At 34.9% G+C, this 27,992-nt stretch overlaps 1 protein-coding gene across 1 annotated transcript; it reads right to left on the reverse strand.

Moving 5' to 3' along the window:
- Positions 1 to 10: 10 nt before the first annotated feature.
- C5 (complement C5) lies at positions 11 to 27,990 on the reverse strand. The gene is made up of 41 exons (XM_013294323.3): positions 27,851 to 27,990; positions 26,669 to 26,861; positions 25,567 to 25,729; positions 24,881 to 24,951; positions 24,181 to 24,272; positions 22,235 to 22,317; positions 21,663 to 21,753; positions 21,244 to 21,349; positions 20,416 to 20,542; positions 19,949 to 20,064; positions 19,520 to 19,720; positions 18,755 to 18,958; positions 18,087 to 18,296; positions 17,757 to 17,906; positions 16,742 to 16,871; positions 16,376 to 16,441; positions 15,599 to 15,799; positions 14,890 to 14,980; positions 14,371 to 14,447; positions 13,599 to 13,738; positions 12,697 to 12,918; positions 12,063 to 12,123; positions 11,405 to 11,494; positions 10,930 to 11,142; positions 10,707 to 10,782; positions 9,675 to 9,834; positions 9,126 to 9,221; positions 8,666 to 8,837; positions 7,612 to 7,817; positions 6,671 to 6,823; positions 6,284 to 6,346; positions 5,400 to 5,481; positions 4,700 to 4,751; positions 3,917 to 4,019; positions 3,090 to 3,164; positions 2,888 to 2,993; positions 2,609 to 2,695; positions 2,139 to 2,228; positions 1,761 to 1,844; positions 801 to 939; positions 11 to 527 (listed from the first exon to the last, which is right to left on the reverse strand). The coding sequence occupies exons 1-41, from the start codon at positions 27,913 to 27,915 to the stop codon at positions 398 to 400; spliced, it is 5,037 nt and encodes a 1,678-aa protein (XP_013149777.1). The 5' UTR covers positions 27,916 to 27,990; the 3' UTR covers positions 11 to 397.
- Positions 27,991 to 27,992: the final 2 nt, after the last annotated feature.

Below are 27,992 nucleotides of genomic sequence, written 5' to 3' on the forward strand. Positions count from 1 at the left end.
TGTAACAAAATCATTTGATAAACAATTTTATTTTTCCCTTAATTTTTTTATGAAAGGGTTATGTTTTAATAAGACATCAGATTTCAATGCTTTTAAGCGTTATTCTGGCACAAGACAGTCCTTTCCACATTTGTTTTTACAGTCGATCCACTTCATCTGACTTCAAATGTCTTTGCAGTACTCTGCATTATTCTCCTATCCAAGGTTAAAAATCATACTTGGAAGATTACTGTGTCATAAGAATGTGACTATGAAATACAAGCAAAGACCATTTTTCAAGACGAACTATTAATCAAAGTTAAGTCTGGGAAAGAATTACGAAACAGGTGAGGATTTACTCCGGGTTTTATATATGAGATTCAGTCTGTGTTTTTAATTTTAAAATTCTCCAAGTAAATCAACAGCCATTGATGATGAGATCTTCAGCAAAATCCTCCATTGTATTTAAAAACTCCTTGCAAAATGTACAAGCTGTATTTGAAGGCCACCACTCAATCCAAGTGCTTGAGTCCAAAGGGTACTGGAATCTAAAACAACAACAGAAGACAACAATTTGCTGCTAAGATTTGGGGAGGAAAATGTCAAACAGAAAAAAAGAAGTGCAACGTGAAATTTCTTGTTTTGTGTTCATAATCCTGTTTTACATGTACACATCTGAAACGTGTAATTATTGGTTGAACTAATACTATAAAAATTAACCCAATTATATATTACATAAGAATTATTATATACAAACACTTGCCACTTCACAGCACACTTTAAGGTTAAATCTCTGCATATCCTGATGGTAAATTACTTACTTGAAACTGTAACCAATGCTTATCTTTAGGGCTTCTTTCCCCATGATCAAGTACTGCTCTCCTGGGCTCAGTTCAACATCTGTACAGGTCTTCTTTTTAACAAAGGTTATTTCATTATTCTTTTGAGCAAAAGCTTGTCCTGAAGTAGAATGCCAGGAATTGGAAAAATTCACAAAGAAAATTTCCAGCAACTCATATATTAGACAGAAAACACTAAAATGTTCTACCGTACAGCACAGACAAGGGATCTATTTGGCACTAGTTGTGTAACACGAAAATCTGATGATATAAACCACATTTCCTGTAAAAGATTTTTAACATTAAAGCTGAATGGTAAATAAGCCTTGTGTACATTCAATAATTTTATATTATAGTAATTATAAGAACATATCGGGTGCTTAAACTCAGAGGGAAAATGAGTGAATATCAGCTTTAGCTCTGCAGGACCTCTGAGCAGCTACCTCTCCCAAAGGTAAGCCAGTGAGTGCCCAAGAGCATTCTTAAGTCCTTTCTCCCAGAAGCAGAAACATGCCCAACACGGAAAAAACTGGGCAAAGTCAAGGCACACCGTATCCTTGCATATTATCACCCTTCAATCATTATGTATACAGTATGGGAGGGCATTCTGTGGAATGGATGAGACATTTAAACAACAGCTCACGATCAACTTAATTGATTATGGAATATGTTCACCTTGTTTTGTCACATAAAAGATATTTAACTGATTATAGTAAACCACAGCTATAATACAGAAAAGCTGTTTAAAAACATCAAACAAAGATTACCTCTCTGAGAGTACAGAATAATTCTCTAAGGCTGTAATTGAGACTACAGTTTTCTACTCTCATGAAATGACTAGGTTTATGTTACAGCTGATTTTTGTCAGCTGCTTCAGTGGTCTCAACTACACAGCTTTTACTCTAAGTAAATCATTAAACAGATTAAGAAAAGGATATTCACCTCTTTTATAGAGATCCAGAAGAGTTGCAGAATACTTTACAAAATAACCTTCTTCACTGCGAGATAAGATGTTCACTTTATAAACTGCAGAACAACACAAACCTTTTGTTATTTCTTGCTCCTGCAATAGATACTACATGTCTTACAGATGCTCAGATAGTGAATATAATGTCCCTTTACAATACTAGTTTCTGGGAAAACAATGGCTATAGCTATACACTGTAGGGCTAAGAAACATTAACGAGTTCTACCCGTGCTCTCATCTGATGCCACAGACCTGCCTCTGACCCCAAAAGACACGTGACCATGTTAGAACAGTATCAAGCAAGAGAAACACAGCACTTATTAGCACTTAGGTAACGACAATTCAAATATTACCATATGCAATATCGTTCTGGCATGCAGCTTCTCTCCTTGTGTCAGCAGTTATTGACCAGTCTAGTCTCTCTTGTACTTTACTACACTCAGCTACATTGAGAAAGAAAAAAGCCAGTGTTAAGACAATGTCATCACATGTCCTCAAATAAATCATCATGAACCTCTGCCTGTTTGGGATAATCTACTGTAACTAAGAAGCACTGTAATTATGGGACTGCATGCTGGATCAATGAATATTTAAAATACAAAATAACACCTTCAATCACCTGAACTTAATTCAGACACCCATGATCATACTGCACGCATTTTTTTTCAACTTTTTTTTTTTTACTGTAAAATTCAGAGAAGACAACAGCTGTGTTCTTATGAGGATGTTTTTCCCCTTGTGTTAGGTGTGGTTTTGTCCGAATCGCTACAATGCATTTTCCCAGCACCTGACATGGGAAAACGTTTTAAAGAAAAAAGTTTACCTTCCATGCATTTGCATTCATCTCCTTCACACAATCTCACAAGTTTATCATTTCCATAGGGGTTATAAAGTACAGTGCACCTTTTATCTAAAATATTAAAAAATAAATAAATACAAATAGAAAATCAGAGTCCAAGAAGTCAGCACTGAAACTTTGTGAGTCAAAAGTTACCTGAGCTTAAAGGATTACAAAGCTATTGAAGACAGAAAAAAATGCAGTCTTTCAAGAGGAGTAAAGAGTTAAAAGACAAACATTAGTTTGAAGACTTGCAACACATACCTGGTGCGTGATACTCATAAACAGTGAATGTGGCAGGATTTAGCATTCCAACCTGGAAAAGCTCACTTATTCGGAATTCGACACAGAGAAACTTACTAGCTGGCACCTATTTGAAAGACACACAAATTAAGGAGCTCTAAAGGAAACAAAATTATTCCAAAGAGTTAAAGTAGTGCTTACAGTTATGAAAAGGGTAACATACAGAGTCTATCTGAAGAATAACATGCCCATCTTTTATCTCATAGTCTGCTATCAACTGATCAACTCCACTTGCAAGCTGTAAGGGAGAAAAACAGAGAAAAATCTCTTACACAAATTAAACATTTTTGGACGACATTGAATGTTTTGTGATCAGTAGTTTTAATATAATTCTGAGATTTAAAAAGCCCCTTATTTTAGGGTTGCCTCTTTATAATGCTCGTATTCTCACTGGAGTTTTTTGTTTGCTTTTAAGGAAATTATCCTTTTACTCATTACATGAAGATAATAAAGAACGAAGGAGCTAATTATCCTTAAGAGAATACTTGAGTCCATGTATAGTACCCTATTTAAATCCTGTAAGTATAACTAATTGCCTTTAACAAAAACTCTCATGCTTGCCAACAGGAGCTGGATGAACACAAGCACTACTGTAAAGATTCAGTTTGTGAACTGAATTTTTAGCCAATTTACAGTTAGGTGTTTACACTAATGGTGCTCCCTTTCCAGTTAGCAGTTACAGCATCTCCAGAGGCTGATTCACACTACCCTAACACCGATGACAATCAACTCTCCATACACTCTTGTCTTTTCACTAACAACAGAGGAAGCCTAGATATCAAACTTTAACTAGATGCCTAGCTTCTGACTCTACCCAAAATCCATAATCTGGATTTAAGTAGATTATTCTCTTTAGTATTAGAAGAGTTCAGAAGCAATAAGGATATAATTAATTACATAAATTCACACTATTCTAACAGAAAAAGATGAAGAATATTATAGTTCTGTCAAAAAAAGATCAGTAAAAGAAAAAAGTTCTCTAATACTTACAGTAGATAAGTCTTCTGTATTTGCTTCCAATCCACTAACCAAACCTATGTCCATCACAGCATGAGCAGACCCTGACCGTGGCTCTCTCATGCCAGGCCTGTACCTAAACCAGATTTAAAGTAATATTAAACATAAGTGAAATTAAAAAGAAATCTTCAAATGTGATGCCAGAAAAACTTAAGCAAAATTCTATCAACATTTAGATCACAGTAAACCCATACATCATAGCTAGATGAGTAATTTCAGATTTATGCAAATATCATGCATAAAGAAGCTTTTCTTAATACTTATGTTGCAAGAAACCTACATATAAATCAAAATAAAACTAGCTCCTGAAGAGATCATGACCTTTGGCTCTATTTCTGTTTACACACACACACAAAATTGAAGAAACAAGAAGAAATAAGATCAGAGGACCAGGTGCAATTATTAGCAAATAAAAACATTTTAATCTGTTAAAAATAAAAGAAATTTAATACAAATGTGTCAGTTACTGCAATATTAAAACAATAACTAAGAAAACCCAAAACATCAGAAAGCCTCTGTAACATTCTTAAATTAATTTCATAATGCATACCTAGACCAACAGTGCATTTGCTTTGCACTGCTCCAACCCCTTAACACTCAGCTGGGAGCTCCGCCTTGGCAAGGAGGAACGCTAGGAAATCCAGGACATTTAGAACCAGCGCTCAGTTAAATGAAAACTTTAAATGTAAAACACTGGCACAATCACCGGGAAAAGAAAAAACCAAATCAACCAAAAACCCCATCTGCTGTACTTACTTTGCACAAGCCTCTAAGCGCCCCAGTGGCTCACCTTCTTCTCTTCTGTAACCTTTTCATAGCAAGTACAGTCAAGTAAGTAATTTTATATGTTTTCAGAAACAGCAATCCAAAATTCCCATACAGCATTTTCATAATTGAAAGATAATTCTTTAAATCATTTAGGTGGCTATTTTTATAGGAACTTGTTGTCTAGCCACAAACAACTAACATTATACTACTTTCATAATTCAGGTGAAATGACAGCTTTAATGCTTAATGTAGTTTATTGTGCACTTAAGTTAAACTACTTCATGGCAAAAGCTCAGGATGTGGTTATATACCATGTTGTAACTGGACTAGAACTCTCAGTACCTTGTAGAACTCCCTGTAAACCCCTGCCATCCCCCACCATATCACTTTCTTCTGCCAGAAGTTTGTATTCCTCACACCCCCAACTGCAAAAACTCTTCTGTAAATGAGTAAAAATGCACCTAACAAAAATACATTAAAAAGCAATTCTGTTCACAAAAAGGCAATCGTTTCAAGAAGGGCTAAAGAGGCTTCTACCAATTCCTTTTCCAGTTTTAAATTTAGAAAGTGGAAGAATTTATTACAGTCTTATTCTTAATAGGAAACACTTTATTAGAGTAAGGGGTTTTTTCCTCTCTCCCTTGCACTGACCTGAGTAGTAATATTTAAAACCATATTAACCCTTTACCATCATCTCTCTTTGGAACAATCTTCAATTCAAAGTTACATGACTCTTCCGAAGTACCAATTGTATTGTATACTGTCTTCACCTACACATGTACAAATAAATTAGACAAAACAGAAGCAGTAAACAATCCCTAAAACTGGCATTCAATTGTGAAAAATAATAATATGGGGAATATAATAGCAGTAAAAAGAAGTCTGTACAGCATGATGAGATTTGATGTATGCAAAGCAAGAGTAAATAAATTACCAGCACAGAAAGAAATGGGGAATTCTTGAGCAAAACCAACCACTCCTGATGGTTGCATTTACAAGATTAGAAATATTACCCCAAAAATTCCTGATTATTTTGTGAACATAAATACTAGTACACAAGAACATGTACATTTCAGATGTTATTAAGTTTGATGCTAGAAGAGGCTATGATTAGAAGAAAATGTATCATGGCAACAGCTTATTATTTAGGCAGACAAAAAGTATTCCTTTAAATATTGCAAGAAAACAGTTTTTCAGACTAAGAGTAAACACCAGAATAACAAAGAATTGAGCAATTTCTCAAAATTCATAGCTAACTTGAGTCTCCCCTGTTTGGCTGTCTAAGCAGAGATAGAAACAATGGATGAACATTAAAATGAAGTTGATCATCTATTTAGATTTACAGAACAGAAAACCTCTGATGAAAAGGAAGAAACTTCACAGCTTCTCTGTCACTAGCCCTAAGTCATAAAATGGCTTGTACTTAATCTAAACTACAGCCACAGTGATATCCATCACTCCAGGCTAAAGGTAAGGGTAATAAATTGAATAGTTTATGAGAAATTTTAGTCTTTTTCAGTGTTGATATTAACAAACCAGAGATTCCATTAAAAAAATCAGTTGCATGCTTACATTTACTGTAGCTATACCAGTGCTGCTTCCAGTGCTTACATATATGTCATCATCCAAAGGTACCTAATAATAAAGACAGTGCTATTAGCAACAACTCAGGTCAGATGATCTGCTTGGCATTTCTACTTTCTACATCTTTGTCTGATGCTACAAACACATTCTACAAAATAAACTTCATAGGAACAAGCAGATACTAAATTTAAACGAATACTCAAATGCATTAAATTTAGCAGATAAGCAAAGTCCTCAAACATTTGCGATACCAAATTAGCACCAGAATATTAGAAGAAAAAGCTACTTTAGTAGCCATTTCAAAGTTCAAATAATTATTTAACAAGCTGCTAAGAATTCTGCTTTCACTTTTCAAAAGCAATACTGTTCACTCACTGTCATGGTTCTTCCCACAAAATTATCTTCTGTCAGTTTCAGTACATGAAGGTCTCCATAATTTTTGTATGCTATCTTAACACTCATGTCCAAATTAAGCCGTTCGACAAGAAGGGAATACTCAGTCAAGGCCTCAAGGGCATTAATTGTGTCCTGCCAAAAATCAGTTATAAAGAATAAATTCCAGAAATTAAACAGAAGTGAAAATGTATTACAAAGGAATTTATTTTCTGCCACAAAAACATGATTACAGATAATGGTAACCATTACTAGCTAGACAGCTTAGCAGTGTCTCAGCAGTACACCTAATGTAGTGGTAAAATATTTAACATTACATTCATAGACATACTTGTGCAATTTAAAGAAATGCCTGCAAGTACTAAAAAGGAAGCAAGGAAACAGCAATAAACAAACAGCACTCAATTTTCTTCATAGATTTTTAGTAATTTACAAAAAGAGAGGTTGCATGAATTGGAATATTCTAGATAGTATGACTAGTTGACAGTGTATTAGAAATCTGGCAACTTTCACTTGACTTTTAGTCTATTCATGTACCCTAACACAGTTTTTACAATGAAAAAATGCATACCTTCTTACACTGTGTTCCAGTTTTGTGGGTAACAAGAACAAATACCATGTCATGAAATGAAATACTCTGTTTTATACAAACTTTGGGAAAGCAACTTTTCCTTCTAGGATTCTTTTCATTCAGCAGACTTGAAGTCAGTGGAATCAGCTTGCAAATTTCTCATTATAATAGACTTAATGAAAAGAAGTTGTATTTCCCAGAGACAAAGAATATAATGGCAACAGAGTCATTTGATACTAATCCCAACACACAAAACTGAGGTTGTCAATGTGGTCATCTAATGACATTACCCTCTTATGACATCTCAGATTTTGGTACTTGAAGAATGAGAACAAAATATTTAAAAGCTCACCTGAGTTGAATAAAATCCTCCACCATATCTTTGTTCTTCAGACAACCATTTGATGATTGGATTAGCATAGGTTTTGTCTCCTCTTAGCAAAGCCGTAAGCAAAGCATATGCTGTAGTTTCAACCATTTGTGCAGTAACAGATTTGGAAGTGTGTTGGTCTAGGGTTTTGAAAGTACCCTTCCAAAACCGATAAATAGGAGGGTCACCTGCAACCGTATAAACAGAAAGTTTTGGATTGAAACACAGAAGCATCACTCTCCAGACTACACAAGGTGAAGTACTACCTACTCAGGTCAAGGAGAAAAGGAGGAACTCACTCTGCATTTTTAACAGGAGATGAAGATATACTTCTCTTACACTAGTAAGTCTGACATTTATACTAGAAACTGATGACAAACAGGCCTGATGCAAAGCATCTGATGCATATCTGAATATTGATGGTCCTGAACAGCAATACAGTGGCCAAACAAATTAAAGCCACTTTCAACAGACAGGACAAAGTGTTTCTATTCCAGTAGAAATCGTTACTTGGCAGAAAACAGTCTGAGTTCCTTGCCTGTGGCAAAATACACTAAAAAGGAACAGCATTCACAAGAGACTACAAAGTCCCTCATCAACCAGTGAGAAATTGAGAAGAAAACCAAACATAACAAAAGTGAAGACAGTGGGAAATATTGTGAAAAATTCCCCTCCAAGCCAAGGAAGAGAGTGGACACATCATAAGGATGAGGAGGCAGACAAAAGTAATCCACTATGGACACCCGTATAAAATGAAAGCTTATAGATAGAGCAAATGTGATACAATGGGGCATGACAGATGCCTAGCTGGCTTGCATACTGCTAATGAAACTGCACTGTTGAAAAGCTGAAAGCAGGATTCAATCTCTCAAAAATACTAGGCCACACAGGACTAAAAACTCACTTATGCCAAAACAAGCATCACTGAAATCCACTCCCCAAGTAGTGCCATCACATTAGAGAATTTAAAAATACTAAAAGAACAGCCAACCCAAGAGCCAACTACAGTACAGACTCTGAGAGAGTTTAGTAATACCTATGACAGATGCTTCCTCCTTCAGTGCAGAGAACGCTGATCGTGCAGACTGGTGGTTCAAATCCACAAGAGCTAAAGCATATGAAGTTATTGCCATAGTAAAGGGGCTTTGAGCAGACTGCACATTTTTTATCAAGTAATCTCCTGCTTTATTTTTAGCATCATGGATTTTCTGAAAAGATGAACAGGCTACAGCTTACATCTATTAGACTATTTTTAAAAGGGACACATCTATCAAGATAATACAGGTATATATAATACTTTTTACAATATGTCTTATAATAAAGCGATCCAGAATTTCATTGTTGTTTTACAGTTTGAAAGACAAAAACTAACAAAGCAAATAAATCTTAATCTTCAAAATTGAAAAAAAGCCTCGATTTTTTTGAACAATTGTTACAGAAAATGGAAGAAATTAGAATCCCAGAACATGACTGTTGGCAGAAATAAAAATATTTACCTGAGTAGGACATATTTTAATTGACTTCATAATTCCAATAATACAAAATGCTGTGAGATACAAAGATTTTTCTTTAGCTTCTTTAGGTAATGTACCCTACAAAATCAAATATGTAAATATAATTAAATAGAACCAACAGTTAATTTATATAAATAGAACTTCTTACAGTTTAGGTAAGAAGACTGAGAAATTCCTGTAAGAAATATCAGTTTGGTTTAACCTGAAAAGAAAGGTAAGTTTTTTTGTAAAAAAAACAGACTAAAACATGTATAGTTATTGGCAAGACAGGACTATTATATTGTAAAATCATCCTACATATTTTTTCTAAATATTAAGAAATAGCAAGCAGCTACTTGTAGTGTGAAAACAGAAAGGTTTTCAAGATTGTGCTGTTCTTTAAATGATTTTTAAAAAAGGCAAATCTAGCCAAATTGTCTTGAATAGGCGTTCTGGTGAAACACAGCCTAAAATGTATTGTATTGCTAAAACACATTACTACCAGGTGACTTCTACTTTTACTGTATATGCACAGACATTCGTGTTTCCTACCTGAAGTTTCACTGGTTGGTAACCTGAAAATTCATTGAATGACCCATCTGGCATTTGACAGCTATCAACCAACCATAGAAGTGAATTACAAACAGAAATTTGATCAAGATTTATGTATTGGTTAACTTGTCCAAGGATCCTTAATGAAAAAGCCGTCAACCTGCCAAAGAAATCAAACAGATTATATTTGTTTTGATTAGCAGATAAGATACCACCACATTGCTAGAGGCTAGACACAAATTTGCACTATTTATGATTTAGGTATGCTACACACTCCCACAGTTCAAAGAAATATTGCACATGATTTTTAAATTTAACTTAACAAATGGGCAATAATTACTAAGTCATTTTAAACTAGGATAAATTTCCATGTTTCAGGATATGAACTCATTACTTCCCCAAAAGAATACTTTTTCATACGCACAGAACTTAAGAAAGATGCATTTGAAGCATCTTATTACTTCCTTCTACAAGCCAACTGCATTTGCCATTCTGAAAGGCAAGACAGTGAAAATGTATTTTGCCTAATTTTCAATGGCAGATTCTGTTTTCCATAAACAGTATTACCCCTCCTGTTTGATACTCTTTAAATATATTTGTGTGAACAAGAGGTATCATGTCCCTGTACTTAGCTTTCCTTCTTTAAACTTGGGGTGCAAACTTTGCCTGAGCTTACGGCTTCTGCAGGGAACCAAGGTCTACACAATCATTTTGTAAAATTCGAAGCCCAAAGAAGAGGTTTCAGAACGGAGCAAAACCCTAGAAATTATCTCAGGTATGCCTGCATCTAACCATTGCCCCAGCTTGGTTGTAATGGTGTGAACTATGAACATAAATAAAAGATGGAGCAAGTGAAAATGAGGAATCAGAACATATTACACAAAGCTGTAAGCACCATTTAAATCTACGATCAAGCTCACCTCTCATGGTTACTAGAAAGTATGACCCTTTAAAAATCAGTTATAATATGAAAGCAAAGGAGTAAACCAAGCCTTTTCCACCTATTCTAATCAAAAGACATTTTTAACTCACCATGTGCTAGCTAGCCCATTCTTCCACATGCTATATGAGAAGTCAGGATTTCTGAATGACAAGATGTTCGCAATTCCTAAGTGATATATCGGGCAGAAAATGAGTTATGAAGAGATTTATATTAAAATTATATTTGCTCATTCAGATATATTATCCTTCTCATTCAGCAAAGTTTTTGCACCCCTACAACTCTGAAGCAAGAGAAGAAGTTATATTTTTCTACCTTCTTTCATCTTCCTCCTCATTTGAGTTCTTGAGGTTAAGGTTTCAGGACCCAGTAAATGCCAGTTATTTGACTCTTCCAAGTAACGAAACACATAAAATACTGGGGCAATACTCATAAACTCTGCCTCTGCACTGCCCCTTGGCAGGTTAGTGAGACTATTAAGACCACTAGGACTGATGACTGTGGCAATCACTTCACCCATAAGATGTCCTGCAGAAAGAAAAAAACAAAATTTATTTAAATGAGAGATAATGAAAGTGAATCCAAGGGCAGAATCTGACTGATACTTATAAGCAATCATGCTGTATAAAGTATTTAAAATTCTACACGAAAAGGTGAATTGCAAAGCCTTTTCTCAAAATAAGAAACTAGGAATAAATTCAGATAAATTTAAACAAAGAAATAGGAAACAGGAGAACAACATATATACAGAAAGTGCCTATGCAGCAGACAAAGTTTCAATTCAATTTACCTTTTACACTGACACTTCTATCAATTTTTGTTTTAGGGACCAGATTGAGTGGGACTTTGTATCGAAATTCTTGTCGTCTCTTCATTGAACCTATAATTGAATGCACATATATCACACTGCACAATCTAAATTAACAGATGATTCAGATGCAATAGAATTAAAGATTACAACTATCTGAGAAGTCAGCAACAAAAATACCTCTGATAACTTGAAAACTAGAAATATACCCAAACGTACATGCAAACAATATCAACCTTTGCAAAAGAACATGCAAACACAAATCTTTGTTTTGCCTTTTTTGTTAAGAAAAAAAGTCTGATCTGAACCTAAACATTGTGGGTTCAGGTTCATCTCTGGTTAAATAAGACCACATTCTCTTTTCATTAATAAAGCATCTGCTAATGAGAAAAGCTTAGGATTATATCACAGTAAAAAAATACATAAAGTTTCCTTTAAGAAATTAATCCAAGTATTTTTTTGAAAGACTAGGTCTTTTGAGATGGATTTGTTAGTCAATGAAAAGACAGGAAATCCTTTGGAAGACATGTGAAGAATATTTCAGGAAGGAGAAATGCCGATTTTTTCACATTACAGAAAACTTAATCATCATGAATCAAGAATATGAGAAAACAAACAAAGACATGATCACTTCTCTTACCATAAACACCCTGTGGATCCAAAGTGAAACCTGCATGAACCTCTTTCTTAATGCCTTCTGGCTGAAATTATTAACATAGAAGCAGAAAATTAAAGCACTTTTGCTTAATCAAATGTATTAGCTGAAACAACAATTTAAAGCCATAGTATGTTTGCCTACTACATCCTTCTCTGTAGTTACGTTTTACTTAATTGTTCTACATCTATTCCACACACATTTGTGTTCCATTTCCCAAAATTCTTTAGAAAATGTAACAAAACATTTAAATAAAAGGTTAAGAAAGTATAAAATTACCAAAAAGTGCCTTTTGGTGAAGCATGCTTAATCAGTTGAAAATCTGAACCAAATAACTTAGAATACAGTATTCTCCTTGCTTACTAAGTTATAATCTATTTATATGTATAATCTTCCTGACAATTCTTGTAATGACAATTTAAAAATGTACATACTCAAATATTCTGTCATGCATTTTTCCACTGTGTACACCTCAGGGAATTCAATCATATCATGTGATATTTTGGATTCTGATAATAGTAAAATAAAGCAATATTTATTTATTAACATTTTTATTTCTTGTGACTGAATCAATTTGAAATTCAAAATCACTAGACACATTTTGACTTTTTCTTCTTACCATTACACGTAAAGTTTTAACTACAGTTTCACTGTTCCCAGCTGTCAGCAATGTAAAGTTGATAGTGTGAAGACCTAATTCCAAAGGAAGTATTCTGAATCTAATTGGTGATGAAGAACTGCCGTCTAGATTCTTAAAGTTACAATTGTGTATCCTCGATCCAGTGGTTGCAGAGTCTCCAAAAGAACAGATTCCATTTCCAGCTGCCATTTTAACACAGAACTGAAAAGTTGAGGTATTTTAAATGTTTCACCTCCATGACAGGTACAACACCAGAGAAATATTAAAGCAACTGAAATCCTATATTGAGCATTCTATTACTGTAATACTATTTTTCTATTTACAATGAGCAAGCATTACTATCTTTGGAATTCCATTACTTGCACTAGACACACACTAACAAATCTTCATTAGCAACACCAGGAAATCACTGTATGAGGCTACATACACTTCCCTGCTTCATACACATACTTTTCTATACTTCACTCGATTTTTTCAATAATAATTTTGCACTTTAATTTCATGTATCTCCTTAAAAATATCCTTTTATATTAAATCCCTAGCCAATGTAATCTCTGATCTCTGGAACAGGTAATTTTAAAAATCCCATTGCTTTTTGACACTGTGTCCAAACATTAGAATAGAAAAAAATCGTATTTTAACTTTCATGAGGCAAAGTTGCTAGGCTAGAGCATGACAATATTGTAATCAGTGGAATGGCTGGAAATGAAACAATTAATGACTGGGTTTCATTGTTTCATGGTTATGCAGAACACACTTAACACTACCTGAAGGACTGAGGAAATCTGATCCAAGGATCTGTTTATACTGGATACTCCCAGGGGAGATGCTTTTTTAGTTTATTATGTTAATTTTTGTAGAACTCAGAGACCACAAATTACCTTAATTGCAGAAGCTCTATGGTTATAAACTGTTCCTTTTAACTCAATTTGTTCTCCTCGCACCACAGAATAAGGAACATAAACACTCAGGAAGATATCTTTCACAACTTGCACTTCCAATGGTGCAGCAACACATATACCTAAGAAAATTAAAAACATAAATCAGACTATTTTATCCACCCTTCTGATAAACAAGTCTGAAAAAATTCTTCACATTCTTGCCACCTTTACTGATGACTTATCATTTTTCAACACATACTCTGAAATTGTCCAAGCTTTTTTAAAAGTGACCAGGCTCTAGCCTCCTGTTCCAAGTTGCTGTCTCCCATCCTGCACACATTCTTGCTGACATACCAGACCTTTGGGCTCCTTTTCCTCTTTCCAAAGTGAAAAACAAATTTTCTGTTTGGACTATCGTATCTGTCAGAAAATTTGCTTCTTCCTCTCCTCCCATCCCTGAGCTATTGATAGCAGGACACTGTAAAGCTGTGCCAGGGAAGAGTCACTCACTATTCCTTCTTATATTCTTAAGTCATTTATTATGGGCCACTGTCAAACACAAGATAGACTTTGTTTTCCAAGCCACTTACATTCGTAACAAGAAATGGTTTCCTTTACCTAAAATACATATTTTATGCTTTCTTTTCCTGTTTATCAACCAGAAAATAAACATTTTAGAACACACGCATCAACTGCAACGAGAGGTTCTGTGAAATCCAAACAAAAGCTCCCTAATTCTTTAGCTACAATCTAGGCAGGTTGCAGCACCTACCTTTATCAGAAATGCCAACACCTTGTACCTCCCAGGTAGTCAGCGAATCAGGCAAGGTGACAGACAGAGTCTTCGACCTGTGTTTAGAAGGATTTGTACATTTATGCATTTTCAATAGCCATCTGTGAAAGCCAACAGCTAATCAATCAACACAAAGACAGTACATGCCCAGAGCAACTCCTATCTGAGAGACTAGGTATGAGAAGATACAAGAGCATATCTAGGAAACAGGACTTCTGAATTGGGGGTTGGGGGCGGAGGGTTTATAAACTTGGTTTGAGCTGACTTTACAGAACCTGGTGTTTAGTGAGGCTGAAAATGAAAGGAAAAGTGACTGGGCACCAGACAGCATATCCTGCATGGAGGGAAACAGCGCAGGAATAGTTTGTATAAGACTGCATTTCAGCACACATCTCGGCTACAACTCAGGCTACCCAGCTTACCTCAATTTTAGCATATATTTTCTATAAAACTGACGACCAAGTCAAATTTTGGGAACTGATCTGAGAAAAGCAGTACCTTGGAGAAACTCGGTGAACTTCCCATAACCAGCTTTCAGGGAAATAGCTACGAACTGCTGCCTCATCCAGTTCCAAGGTACCCTCAAAATCTGAAGAACAAATAAAGCAAGTAAAAAACCCAACCAAATCACCTGCTAACAGACTTCCACCAAAGGCTCCAAAAATTATTATCTTTGTCTCTTGTGATACTGTATTCTGCTTACTTGCCTCAGGTTAGTCCTGATACAAGAGAAAAAAATATATCTCAATACCCTCAACCAAAAGTCTGTGTTAATCCCACCTCATCTATTTGCACATGTGAATACCTGTCCGATATCCATATTGGATAATGCAATATTAACTTGTTAACAAGCAATAATAGGGAGAGAATGGGAGATGTTACCCATTGGCTGTTTTGGGCCTGGGGAAAGGATTCAAATTTAGCATTGCCTTCACAGACAATGATGCTATTCTATTTTAGTTCTGCTTGTTCCAAATATGGATGAATGGAATATAGCTCTTGACAGAATCAAGAACTGCTCTCCTACCCCTCTTCAGGGGTGTACAACCAGTCTTTGGAGACTGGTAAAATTCTTTCTAGAATAACCCTGACAGGTAATAGGGAGGGGTTAACAGATTAACAAAACTATTCACCTTTGTATTTACCCATATTCCACTGGAAGTGTTTCACCAAATATCCACAGCAGAGTTAAAGCTCTTGTACTTACGCATTCTTGCCAATATTAGAAGCTTATTAGGCTCTTTCTCCCGCAGCTTATTTGCAAATTCACAGCAGTCTATGAACGCAGAAATGCACTTTTGATTACGCCGAATTCGCTGAGCTCTATCACTGCAAGTCTCAGAGACTGGATAGGCTTTTACTCCAGCCATGCAGCATTTTCGAATTTCTGGATGTACGTATTTGGATGCTGAAATAATAATAAAATAACTCCCTTCATGAGATTAAGTTTTTCTTTGTATCAAATGTATTTTTAAATCAAATGTATTTTTAAATCGTGTGGCATTTCAGTGAAGGTACAGATTGAGGAAGCACATAAACTTGTCACTTTTCAAAAGCTAGTGACACACAATCACTACTATTCTGAATTAAAAATATAGATTAGATAAGAGGAGTTGTGTTACATTTTAAGGTTTAACAGTCAAAGATTCTTCTGACAGGCTTGGTCCCTGGCAGGTGGTCATTGGGAAAGACTGCCATATGGTAGTATGGTGAGTTTTCAGGCTACATCTCTTCAGAAAAAGAAAAATCTTGTATTTTCAACCTGTACTTAAATCTTGCAGACTTCACATTCAGCATATGGCTAAGAAACTTTATAAATGGGGTCCTCTCTAAAGTTATTTTCCATATTTTTCAGTTTCTCTCTCTGCTACATTAAGTTAATGACAATAATTAAAATTAGTTAGTGCTCAGATTTTCTTGATTTCTAATGGATGTGATTTTTTTTTTCTTCACAATTATATACTTTAAAAGATATTTTTAACACCTTCTTTGAGTATCTGCTCCCTGAAGTCAGACCGTTTGCTTCTTAAAACTTCGTTGCAAGTTTCACCTGGTCAAAAAATAAGTGAATCAGTACAAAGACATGACCTTTTTTTGTAATAGCACAGTCCACTTAAAAATAATTCCATAAAAATGACATTCCAAATATGGTAGACTTTTTCTGTTTATTATTTTAATTACACAAAAGTATTTTCATTTCAATTACAGTAACTGATCCACAAGTCAGTATTTTCCTTCCTCAAATATCATTAGTATATGCATTCCCTATTAAGTCCCAACATAACAATTTAGAGTCACAATAGAATATTTCAGAAAAGAAAATCTACAATTTCATCTTAAAGGAATATACCTTCTTCATCTGAATCATCAGCATTTGCATTAGTTAAAAATGTAAGCCCAGCCATTCGGAATACATCAATGTTGTTCCGTCCTCCTCCAGCACCACACCCAAGGTCACTCTTTTCCAGCTGTAGCATTACCTGAGGAAAGCACACACCAGCAGCTCACTAAAATGTGGGATATAGCATATGATGGACGAGAGTTAGACTTGCAGAAAGGGCACTCCAGTCTGGAAGATGTCCTCACAACACACTGAACAAAACCATTTAGCAATATTTGAGCTAATTCAAGCAGCAGCACAGCCACTTTCTTGTACCCCACGTAAGAGCTAGAATCACACAGATGGATCAAGGTGGAATGCTTCACAAACATGTTTATAGCAGTTGCAATACTCAGACTAGCCTGTTTAAAATCAATTCAATAGTGCTATGAAACAGATTCAAATGATTCAAGGCTGGTGCAAAAGTACTCTGTTCTCCTACGTATTTTGTATCTGACTGCTCTGAAGCATTAAAAAACCACCATGTTTTATCATAGGAATGAAATTCTTTAGATGATATGTAGGCTTTACTTACATACATGCATATTTAAAATTCTATAAAGACTGAAAACCTCTATAACCCACTGAACAGAATAGCATTTGCCATACCATTCTACCAGCCTGCCTTAAAAATATAACCTCAAAAGATTATAGGAAGAGCTAAGAAGGAGAATGTAGTCTCCATGCTTCTCCGATCAAGGAGCCCTCTAACACAGCAACCTATTTTTGGCCAGGTGTGAAGGGTTCTGATGAGGCAGTTCAGATTTGCCTTTAAAACCAGTATTTACTTTTACTAGAAGTCAAAATATTGTAAATAAATTATTGTTATAATTTTGAACTGTCAGATTTAAACCAGCAACTTCATTCTGGATTGAATTGCTCTCCTGCCTATTTTCAGGCTTACTGAATGCATGACACAACAGCTGTATGAATGTGAACACAAAACTAACAGCAACTTGTTATTCTTTTGTGGCTACTACTTAACTTTTTCCATTGCCCTCTTTCCTCTTCCTGCGACTCCATATACTGCCTTGTCAGTAGATGACAAAGCAACAAATGAATTGAATTCTGTTTTCATGTTAAGTGATACAACTTCTGCTGGATTCAGTGTCTCTTTGCTTGATAGCAGCTTAATCTACAAATTGAAAACAAATATAGGTAATTTTAAAAGCACATTGCTCAAAAATAAATCCATCTGAAGGCAGACACTTTAATAAATCGAGGAAGTGCTAAAAAACTGGTGTAAGTCCAAGTTAAAATCTGACCATAAAATGAATGCACACGCACAAATTTTAGTGCCTGTTCTGCTACTCACATCAAGCCTATTCCCACATTTCTGTTCCACATTCAGCCAAACTGAATCAGCTACTAATTCAGCAGTTTCTTCTCCTACGACTATGTAGTAAACAATAAGACGTGCTGAAGGAACCATTTCTTGGGTTATCTGAAAAGTTAAATGTTCATATTCCAAATCCTTAATTCTCTCCTGAGTTCCAAAGCTTACTATCTTCCCTTTTGACATGATCTAGAATAGAAAAAGATGGAGAATAAAAAAGTCAAATTTTGTTATTAGTATTTTTCTTACCTTTAGCAATTACTTGCATTAGGATATAATCCAACACACACACAAATGCATTTGGGACCAGTGGATCTAGTTCAAGGCATGGAACTCTCTCCCTCATCCCCTAAAAAGAAGTGCTGTCTCTGCATCTCTTTCTCTTTGTTTCTATTTCAGTTCCTGCATTAGTGTTCTCAATCCCAGTCCCTGTCAGGTGAGAATTCAAAACCATGGAGATCTAATATATAATTTAAATACGAGACTGTTAACAATTTTTTACACTTAAGACTGACAGACGGAAGGAGCAGTTGTCTGAACTGCATGCATTCTATGCTGTGGATAGTTCTTGATTGTTGAAGTATTTCATCTGTGACCATATGTTAAATCACAATTCCTTAATTTATGTGGAAACATCTGTTACTTACCAAATAGCTGTAGTGATGTATTTTATGAATATACTGACTATGTGGATATACATTAATATTTATTAAATCCCCTACTTCTAGTATTTTGTGGTTTGAAGTCCAGTCAATATATAGATAACTCTGACTTAATGAGGAATAAGCTTTTGCTTCGTAGGTTTTACTTGCTTGGTTTTCATCTGGAAGACGTGCATCTGCAGTTTTTACCTGAAAAGATAATAAAATGTCTAAAAATTTTTTGAGTAAAGGAGAAAACAAAACCCATGTGTCCTAACTTCTGAAAAATTACGCTTAAGAAAACAATTACAATATTAAAAACATTCTGCAACATATTATTCAGAGGTATTAATAAAATAAAAGCCAACTCAAGACTTTCATATCTTCTTCAATGAAAAGATCTACCAATATCAAGTCAAATACAAAATGGTAGTGTAGAGAAGCAGGTAGATAATTAAATAGAGCAGAAAAGGTTAATGATACGCCTCCCTACATAGTGAGGGAAGCACACTCAGCTTTTTTTTCCACACAATTTGTTTATAGATTTTTATAAATATGTGACAAATGATACTTTGTTTCAGAACAACAAGACTTTAATAGAGAAGTAATGTTTCATTATAGCACCTGCATTTTATTCACTGATTATTCGTCATAATCTCCAAGTTTATAAACTCTTAACTTGTGTGAAATCTTCTCATTAGTGCTGTACATTCACAAAAAGCACAGAATTAAACCCTTGAAGAAATAAATTAATGCAACAATTTAACTTACTTGAAACTCCAGTATTTTGCTATCAGATGGGATATTAACAACAAACAAAGCAGTTCCATCACTCATGCTTGTTTTTCTTCTCCCAGATTCTGAACCCTCTGATACCAACTCAGTCTCATCCATTTGCTCACTAAATGATTTTGCAGTGAGAATTACAGGGACATTTCCAACGAAGTGATCTACTGTATCTTTCACCTGCACCTGTTCATCAGAATAGGTAACATTTCTGATATGAACGGTGACATTTTTCCAGGAGAAAACTTTCAAGCTGCTAACCTTCTTCTACAATAGCAAGATAAAAAAATGTAAAGGGGCAATGGAAATCAAAAGTGTGTTAAGACCTGCAATAATATATACAAAAAAAGAATATGGCTTCTGCATTATGGGTTTATGTTGTAATGTGCAACAATACTGCTTATGTTAACCAACCTTAATAAAGAACGGAAGTCCAGGCTTCACAAAGAGAGGAGTAGCAACCAAACTCAATTTGTAAGGAGATACAGCAAATCTGACTCCAGCAAATTCTGCTTCACCGCTGAGGCCACCTAAGAAAATATTATGCCCCTTTTAATAATCACATCCTAGAGCCTCTGTTTTCTCCGTTTGCCTTCAAAAGGCAGCACAACTTGTCTGTTATAAAGACAGTTATATAGACCTTGCATCTAAAGAGTCAACTCCTAGTACTGTTGTGAAAACAAATAGCTCCCCCCAAAAAAATTAATCCCTATGCATTTTTACAGTGGTGGATGGGCTGTTCATCCTTTTAAATTTTTGGAAGAAGGACTTCAGAATACTAAAAAAAGTCTGACGCTAAGAAAGTTATCCATATAATTTTGTTTTCTAGTTCTGTTTACATTTGCAGATATGTTAAAAACATTTGATTAAAAGCAACTTACCCATAGACTCCAACACTGATGCTGCAATATATAAATATGAGCCATCCAATTCTTCTAGATTTTGAAACCCTATAAAACTCACTGCTTTCTTACTGTTAAAATTGATCTCAGCAACTCCATTTTCAATCTGGAAATGAAATATAAAGCATTACTTAATAGTAATTTAGAAATAAGATGCACTATACGCAAATTCTAACTTCATCATGCTTCTGTTCATTGTCTGTTTTCAGAGGAAATCATAGGTGGAGATGTTTTAATGAAAAAAAATTACTTATTCCCTAACATTATTGATAATTAATCAACCAATGGCACATATTGCAAAGTCTGCATGCAGGCCTAACTAGAGGTAGGAATAACACAGAGCTATCTTCACTAAATGAGGAAAGATAATGCCTTTTATAATTCTTCAATGACTAAATCAAAAAGGCCAGACTAAATGAGGGAGGGATAATTGGTGGAGAACAGACTCCTCATAATACATCAATATAATTTTGCTGTTTATCCTCATTTGATTTCTTTCATGTATTACGTAATAGAGCACATAAAAGTTCTTTCATAGAAATTTCAACCACACAGTTTACCCAAGTGAGTAATTGAACCAGAAATTACTTTGTCTCAGACACTGCCTCTATCCAAGTTTCATTTTACAGTGCATTTCTATAACCCTTGATGACCGTATTACATAGGAAAAGTTGACACTGAACAGCTGTCGCTGCAAACCAGGAGTTGGGACCCATTCTCATCAAACTGAATGGGAAAACTCCAGTGGAATTGGATCAGTCCCGAACTAAGCATATGAAATCTGCACAAACTAGGCTTGCTTCTTACCCTAGTTACATGCATTGCACGAGGTATCATTCTTTTTCCAGTTTCTTCAATTATTCCAAAACGAAGAAAAACATCAGCACTTGCAAGCCTTTTATTATAAAAATAGCTGAGAACAAAGCAACAATATAAATACTTTTAAGATTACTGTAATGGTTGCAACAAAGCATTTGTTTTTGAAGAAAAGTGATTTCCTAGGCAAGGGACAAAACCCAGAAGTCTGTGTAGCTTTAAACACTTCCGCTGAAAAACACTTTGTAAGAACTTTGAAAAGGGTCACTTGGTTCTCTTGCAGAGCAGAAAGGATTGCGATGATAGGGCTTCTTGAGGAAGTAAAAGAGGAAACTTCTGGACAAGGGAGAATCATTCAGGTAAAAGCAGAGATACACACATATTTAGAAATCAAAGCCAAATTTCCTTACCTAGCTTTCACAACAATCTTGAAGTTCTCAAATTTATCAGAACTAATAAAGTTACTTTCTGGCTCTATGACGATGGAAAAGCTTGGCATTGCTGAAATTGAGTAGAAAAGAAAGCCACTTAGATGTCTTTTCATACATTAATCCATAGGTACCCAGAAAGACCTTTCTGAATAGCTATCAAAGAATCACGTTTGTTTCAAGTTATTTGAATGACAATATTATAGCCCCAAAATGCAGCTGTCAGTCGTCCATACTGAAGCACAAGTTCAAAGCCCTAAGTTACCTGCAGTTGCCCTGGTTCCACATTTGGCATGCATGCAACTATGTCAAGATGATCCAGCGTAGCAAAGAATAGCTCCATTTTATAGGCAAGTTGTATTAATATAGGCTTATACTGATATGACTGATTAGCTTGAACTGCCACTGCCATTTTGGCATTACACTGCAGCCCTTTGCAGATCAACATCACCACAGGCATTTCTGCATTTTCTTCCCCTGTGCTATAACCGTCCTCTATAGATTTCATAGATACAAATATAAAAACAAAGGTTGACAGTATGGGTACATCTTACCATATTCCTTAACTTCAAATTTTGCAACAGCTGAGGTTATAAAATTCTTCTTATACTTGGCTTCAATCTTCCAAATTCCATACCTAAGAAACATCAACAATCAAACATTTTTAAAGATGAAAACTAACGTTGAAGACAAAAATTAATTTTACTACTGAACAGTATTTCTTGTTAATAATTATTTAAAGAGAATAATTCTGCACCAAGGTTTTGCACACATTCAATGCCTACTTTGAGAAGATTCTGCTTTGGTATTTTAATAATTACTTGAAACTTAGTTTAAAACATTGAAATAAATTGGGAAAGAATATGCCATTATTTGCATTATGACTACCATTGGAATTTGTTGTTTTATAGTTATAAACAGAGACACATTTTGAAGACTGCAAATGTAACCAGTGCCATTAAGACGTTATTTGCTGGCTTCTCTCACTTGCCTGTTACCACTCCTGAGGTTCAACAAATGCCTGTTTGTGGCTACAAGTCTGTTCCAATGCAGTGATCAGGGTTAATACGTATCACATACTCGATTTACCATAATTCGGATGATTTTCCTTTGCCACTAGAAGCACTCAAAAGACACTTGCTTCATTTCAAATTGCTTTACATAAACCCACAGAACTTCTATGTGCAGGGCACATCTAAATGTGTGTATCTTCCTATCTCACTGTTCAAAGGAACTTGATGCCATAGTACATACTACATCCATTTCATCTGTGTCAGTTTTGTAACATAGTGAAATTTGCTCAATGTAAGTAAAAAATGTAGTCTTTTCCCTAATAATATAAACAAGGCCAGAAGGTATGACCAATTATCAATTCTTTGGTTATATATAGGCAAGTTCAATACACTTATCCCATTTATAAGGTTATAGAGCCCAGTAATAAGGAATTCAGAAATTCCACAAAAAAGCAAGTAATTTTGTTACAAGGAAACATTTAGAGTTCAAGTTGGATCCAAGATTGAATAATAATTTGACATATACATACTACAAAAAAAAATGAAGCATGTTAGTTAACGTCTTGCATAGACAGAGAATGGGTATACATCTACACTGAAAAATGTATTCGTATCATAGATCAAGAAAATGCTCAAAAGGATTCATGCAGACTTCTATGAGGGTCCTTCTCTCTCTTGACTAGAGCACTGAGGCACAACTGCAATTCACATAATTTATAGATCAGTTCCTACAATCTGTCAGTCGTATAGTGCCACAATAAAAGTTACACAAGTCTACTGTTAACAGATACTCGGTTTCAAGAAGGATACAAAATCAATTTTTACTCAGACTGAAATTATTGCTAATTTCCTAATGAAAAGTTAATCAGTCAAAAATTATTTTTCAAGCCCTACTAGCATCCTTCTGTCAACTCAGTGAATCTTCAGCACCCTCTCAAGACTAAAAGGAGAACTGAAGAGGGGTGGGGTTTTTTTGGTTTTTTTTTTTTTGTATGCTGCTGTTACTGGAAAACTTGATGATTTGTATGAAATACGAGTGCTTCCCCTCCTTGAAATCAATACATCTTTAACACGGTTTCTATCTCCACAGTAGAAAGCTTTAGTTTTTGTTAATCTTCCTTTTTATTTGAGCAAGACAAACCTACCACTAACTGTTCCTTAATTTCAGTTTTATCACCAGTATTCTCACTCACTACATCTCCTTACTTTCTCTCATTACAGTGAGCATATGCCATCTATTTCAAAACAGAGAGTAAGCTTCCCACTTGGCATTAGGAGACAAATGCTAGTTTGGAAGTCAACTAAAAAGCAGAATACTTGGTCAGAAGTTCCTTATTTATACCATGGTTTCACGTCATGTGAAATGTTAGAAATCTCCAAGTTTCAAGTCATGCACTCTCTGTGTATCAACCAAGAGACACTCTGACAGTCTTTAAGAAAAGGCATTATTATGTTAATAATTCTCAAAATGCATTAAATAAATCTACTTAGGATTAGGAGGAATCTTCAAGTCAGGAAAAGAAACTATTCCAGTAAAATCGTCTTCTTCTAGAATATCGACTGGTACTCCTTCAGGATCCTTTAAATTATAACAGGAAAGAATCAGCAGTTACAGATGACTCTTACCAAAAGAAAATTTTCATTCTGTGAATTCAGTGGGAGCCTGGCTGTAACATATTTTTCTAAGAGTTTTGCCCATTTCACAGCATGAAAACACAAATATTTTTAGAAACAGCTCAGATTGAAATTCTGATAAAACACTTTACTGTGGTTCCAACAACTACAAGCTGTTACTTCACAATGCTTTAAATTGTTAAAAAGCTACTGTAATAACAAGTCTAATGTTAAAGGCTAAAAACCATAGTAGATAGTGATTATTTTTATATCTTAAATAAAATAACAGAATAAAACCCATGTATTATTAACATTCCCTCAAGAATCCTTTCCCCAAATATCAAAGACAATTAGTTGGAGGTTTTTTCCCCATTTTGTAACAACTTCAGATCTGGGACTTGAAAACTTCTATATACTATGCAGTCATTTTTAGATGTTTTAAAAGATATCTGCCTACTTGCAAAAACATCTAAGTTTTATTAAATATTGATTGCAATACTGATTTACCATCTAACTGCATTTATAGTTTTTATGATCTACAGACTATTAATATTAAATTCAATTACAACTTACCATAAAAGTTAGGACAATTTCTCGCCGAGCTGGCTGCAGTTCTTCATTCAGAGAGTAAACCCTGACTTTCACTGGAAGAATTTTTACAGTAAGTTTCAGTCATACTGTTACAGAGATTTAAAAAAAAAACCACCAACCAAGCAAATAAAAAAACCCTCAAACCCAACCTTTTATCCCTACTATTTTTTTAAGGTTTTAGTATTTATAGAATGCTCATGACCTTGTGCCAGTATGGAATCCGAACTGTTTATTCATGCTAGCAACGAGAGACCCTGCACCACTACTCTTTCACATTGAATCATCACAGTGCAATACAGTTTTTTTACTATCACAATCCTAGCATACCACTTTTGTGGGAAAAGAGTTCAAGCTACATGAAACCAATGATTCAGTCATCATTTTCTCACAAGTATTTTTAACATATTTCCAGGAATATCTTTCACTCTTTGCAACACAGATTAGTCATTTAGGGTGTAGAGAGCAGGGAATCAGAGGATATCGGGAGAAGTGATTAATTTCTACAGTATGATCAAATAGTTCAAAATATTATTCTGTTGATTTAAAAATTAAATAGCAGCTGTGGCAATATAACATAACCAAGAGTTTGAAGGGCATTTAAATCCTAGTTCCTCGGCAGTCAGTCTTTAAAAATCAAATAACAGCCAAGAGAAATAAGCATTATTTACCTGACTGATCAGGAGTATAAATTGGTTTGTCTGCATGAATAAAAAGAAACCCATTCTCATAGGAAACAGGAATTTTTTTTAGTCCTGTAAAATGTGGAGAAACAGCTTCCAAATACAAATACTGGACTGAATTATCTGTTCTTGGTAAATCTGTTGGTTGAAGCTGAGGGAGATGAAATAAAAGATTTTTGAGAATATTAAAATAGTTTGCAAGTATTTTTTCCTACAGTATTTTTTGTTGGGAAGAGTATCTGAACAGCAATTACTATACTGTTGTTGATTATCATTACATAAAAACATCAACACCCACAAGGGTTTATTCTTGCTTACATCATAGATGACAGTCTGGAGTATTAAGCTACAAACAGGTATTCTGAGATTTTGCATTTTATTTAGGTCCAGAACTAAAACAGCAAAGTGCAAAGCCCAGTTATGAGGTTACGAGAGTACAAATTATCAGACTTCAACTTATACATGTGATGAAACTTGCCTCCAGCAAAGCTGCTGTTGTGGTTGGTAGTTCGGTGAGATAGCTACTCTGGTTGAAAAGGAAAACTAAGCGAGGAGCAGCACCTCCTGGGAGGCCTAACCCCATTTAAAACCTTCTCAGTTATCAGCTTTCAGTAGAAACCCGTTTAGCTTCCTGCACTCTTTGCTTCAAGCAAATCAGTTCAATCTCTGTGGTGAAAGCTGGGCCCCTTTGGAGCTTGTCACCAAGAAACCAGACCAAGTCTTGAACCTCAGTTTAGTTACCATTTTGGCTCACTCTGAACACTTCATTGACATACCTCATCCACATTCAACACTTCTCCATCTTCTCTCCCTTTTACTTTTTGAAGTTACGTGACTGAAAATGTTCCTAAAATAGTTTGGTATATGTATATGCTTAACTTTGGCGTCATTCCTTCACGGTAATTTTACCCATTGTAATTTCAATTTCAGACAAACTAATATGAAATAAACTACACATGGCAAAGTGAGAAATTGGGGTGCTAGGCTTCCCATCCCAGTTTAAATCACTGAAAACTTACCGTAATCTTTTTTAACACTTAGAACTAAGTGTGACAATAAAAACACTGCAAGAAAAGTCTGAATTCCTTACTGTTAAAGTTACAGCAGCTTGGAATTTGTTGGCTGGAGTTAAAGAAACATAGCCAGAAGAATAAACAGCAAGCTTATCTGGAAAACTTCTTAAGGCAACATTGACTGGAAATTCCTTATCGTAACCAAAAGCTTGGACTACAACTTTCTCAGATGCCCCAGCTCGGAAGATCTTTGGTGATGTAAGGACATATCTGCATATGGAATATAAACCAATAAAAGGGTGATGGAACTATATTTATTTCAGATTTCTTACTTCCATTTGTAATTCACTTATGCATGCACCATTAAAGCAAACAAGATAACCAGGCTAAGTCTTAGAATTAAGACACTAATTAAAAATAGTAAAGCCCCAGTCAGAATAATTTTTATGAAAACTGTAATGTGAACAGCTGAGGTAATGTTTATGGATTTGATTTTGCAGACACACAAAAGCATGTCCTCTAAAACAGTCTATTTACCTGGAAATAATAATTAATTTTGCCCAATTAAACCCTGAAACACTCGTCTCCCAAATAGTACACTTGTGTGGTTCCTGCCAGTGAAGTTCTTATCAAAATGAATGGGGCAACATACTGTAAAGGCAAGCGTGAATAAATATTTGCAGGATTACTCTTAATTTCTTCAGCACTTCATAAATCAAAGTACCATCATTCCAAAAAAGTACAAGCCAGGCTTTTACATATCTGACAAGTAATGTAAGTAAAACATTTAAAGTGCCACTGAACAAAACATTTGATACATGTGCATCTTCTTGTTCTGAAATGCCAAAAGCACTTAGCTTGGCAGCTTTCTATATACTATTGTTAACAGATATAAGAATCAAAACCACATTACTAAGTACAAGTTTAAGGAAGAGCTTTCATCACACCTGTAGCACTGAGGCACTACAGAAGAGCTAATGAGCAGCAGCTTTATTTAATTTTTTTGCATGTTTATCTTATGGCACATAAGGAGATGACTCTACCTCTTTCTTTGGCAGCAAATACAGTAATTCCAGAAGCATCAGTCCTTTTTCTCACATTAGTCCCACATACATTAGTGAGAATTTTGCTTGCGAAAACACATTGATTTGGATAGTGCTTTTTGTATTTGCTCTACTTAAATTCGATATCAATTTACCTAAAATAGCAGACAACAATCAAGTAACATTTCCATTATAGTCTATAGATGCTTTACTTACATTTTCTCTTGGCTAAAAGTTGTTCCAGAAAATAGCAAAACAAAAAAATAGATTAAAATAATCATAGTGCCTATGACAACAAACAGCAAACCATAGATGTTAATGAGTCTGGATTAAACTGCGTTTGGCTTCTGCAGTAGAT

Source organism: Falco peregrinus, chromosome 1 (genome assembly GCF_023634155.1).
Source record: "Falco peregrinus isolate bFalPer1 chromosome 1, bFalPer1.pri, whole genome shotgun sequence".
Lineage (NCBI taxonomy): Eukaryota > Metazoa > Chordata > Aves > Falconiformes > Falconidae > Falco > Falco peregrinus.

Excerpts from the sequence above, each read along its gene's own strand:
- C5 (XM_013294323.3), bottom strand. The coding sequence starts at position 27,915 with ATGATTATTTTAATCTATTTTTTTGTTTTGCTATTTTCTGGAACAACT. Across the intron at positions 20,065-20,415 it reads ATCAGTGTTGGAGTCTATGG|GTGGCCTCAGCGGTGAAGCA; the intron begins GTAAGTTGCTTT and ends ATATTTTCTTAG. Across the intron at positions 11,495-12,062 it reads GGATCCACAGGGTGTTTATG|GTTCAATGAAGAGACGACAA; the intron begins GTAAGAGAAGTG and ends ATTCAATTATAG.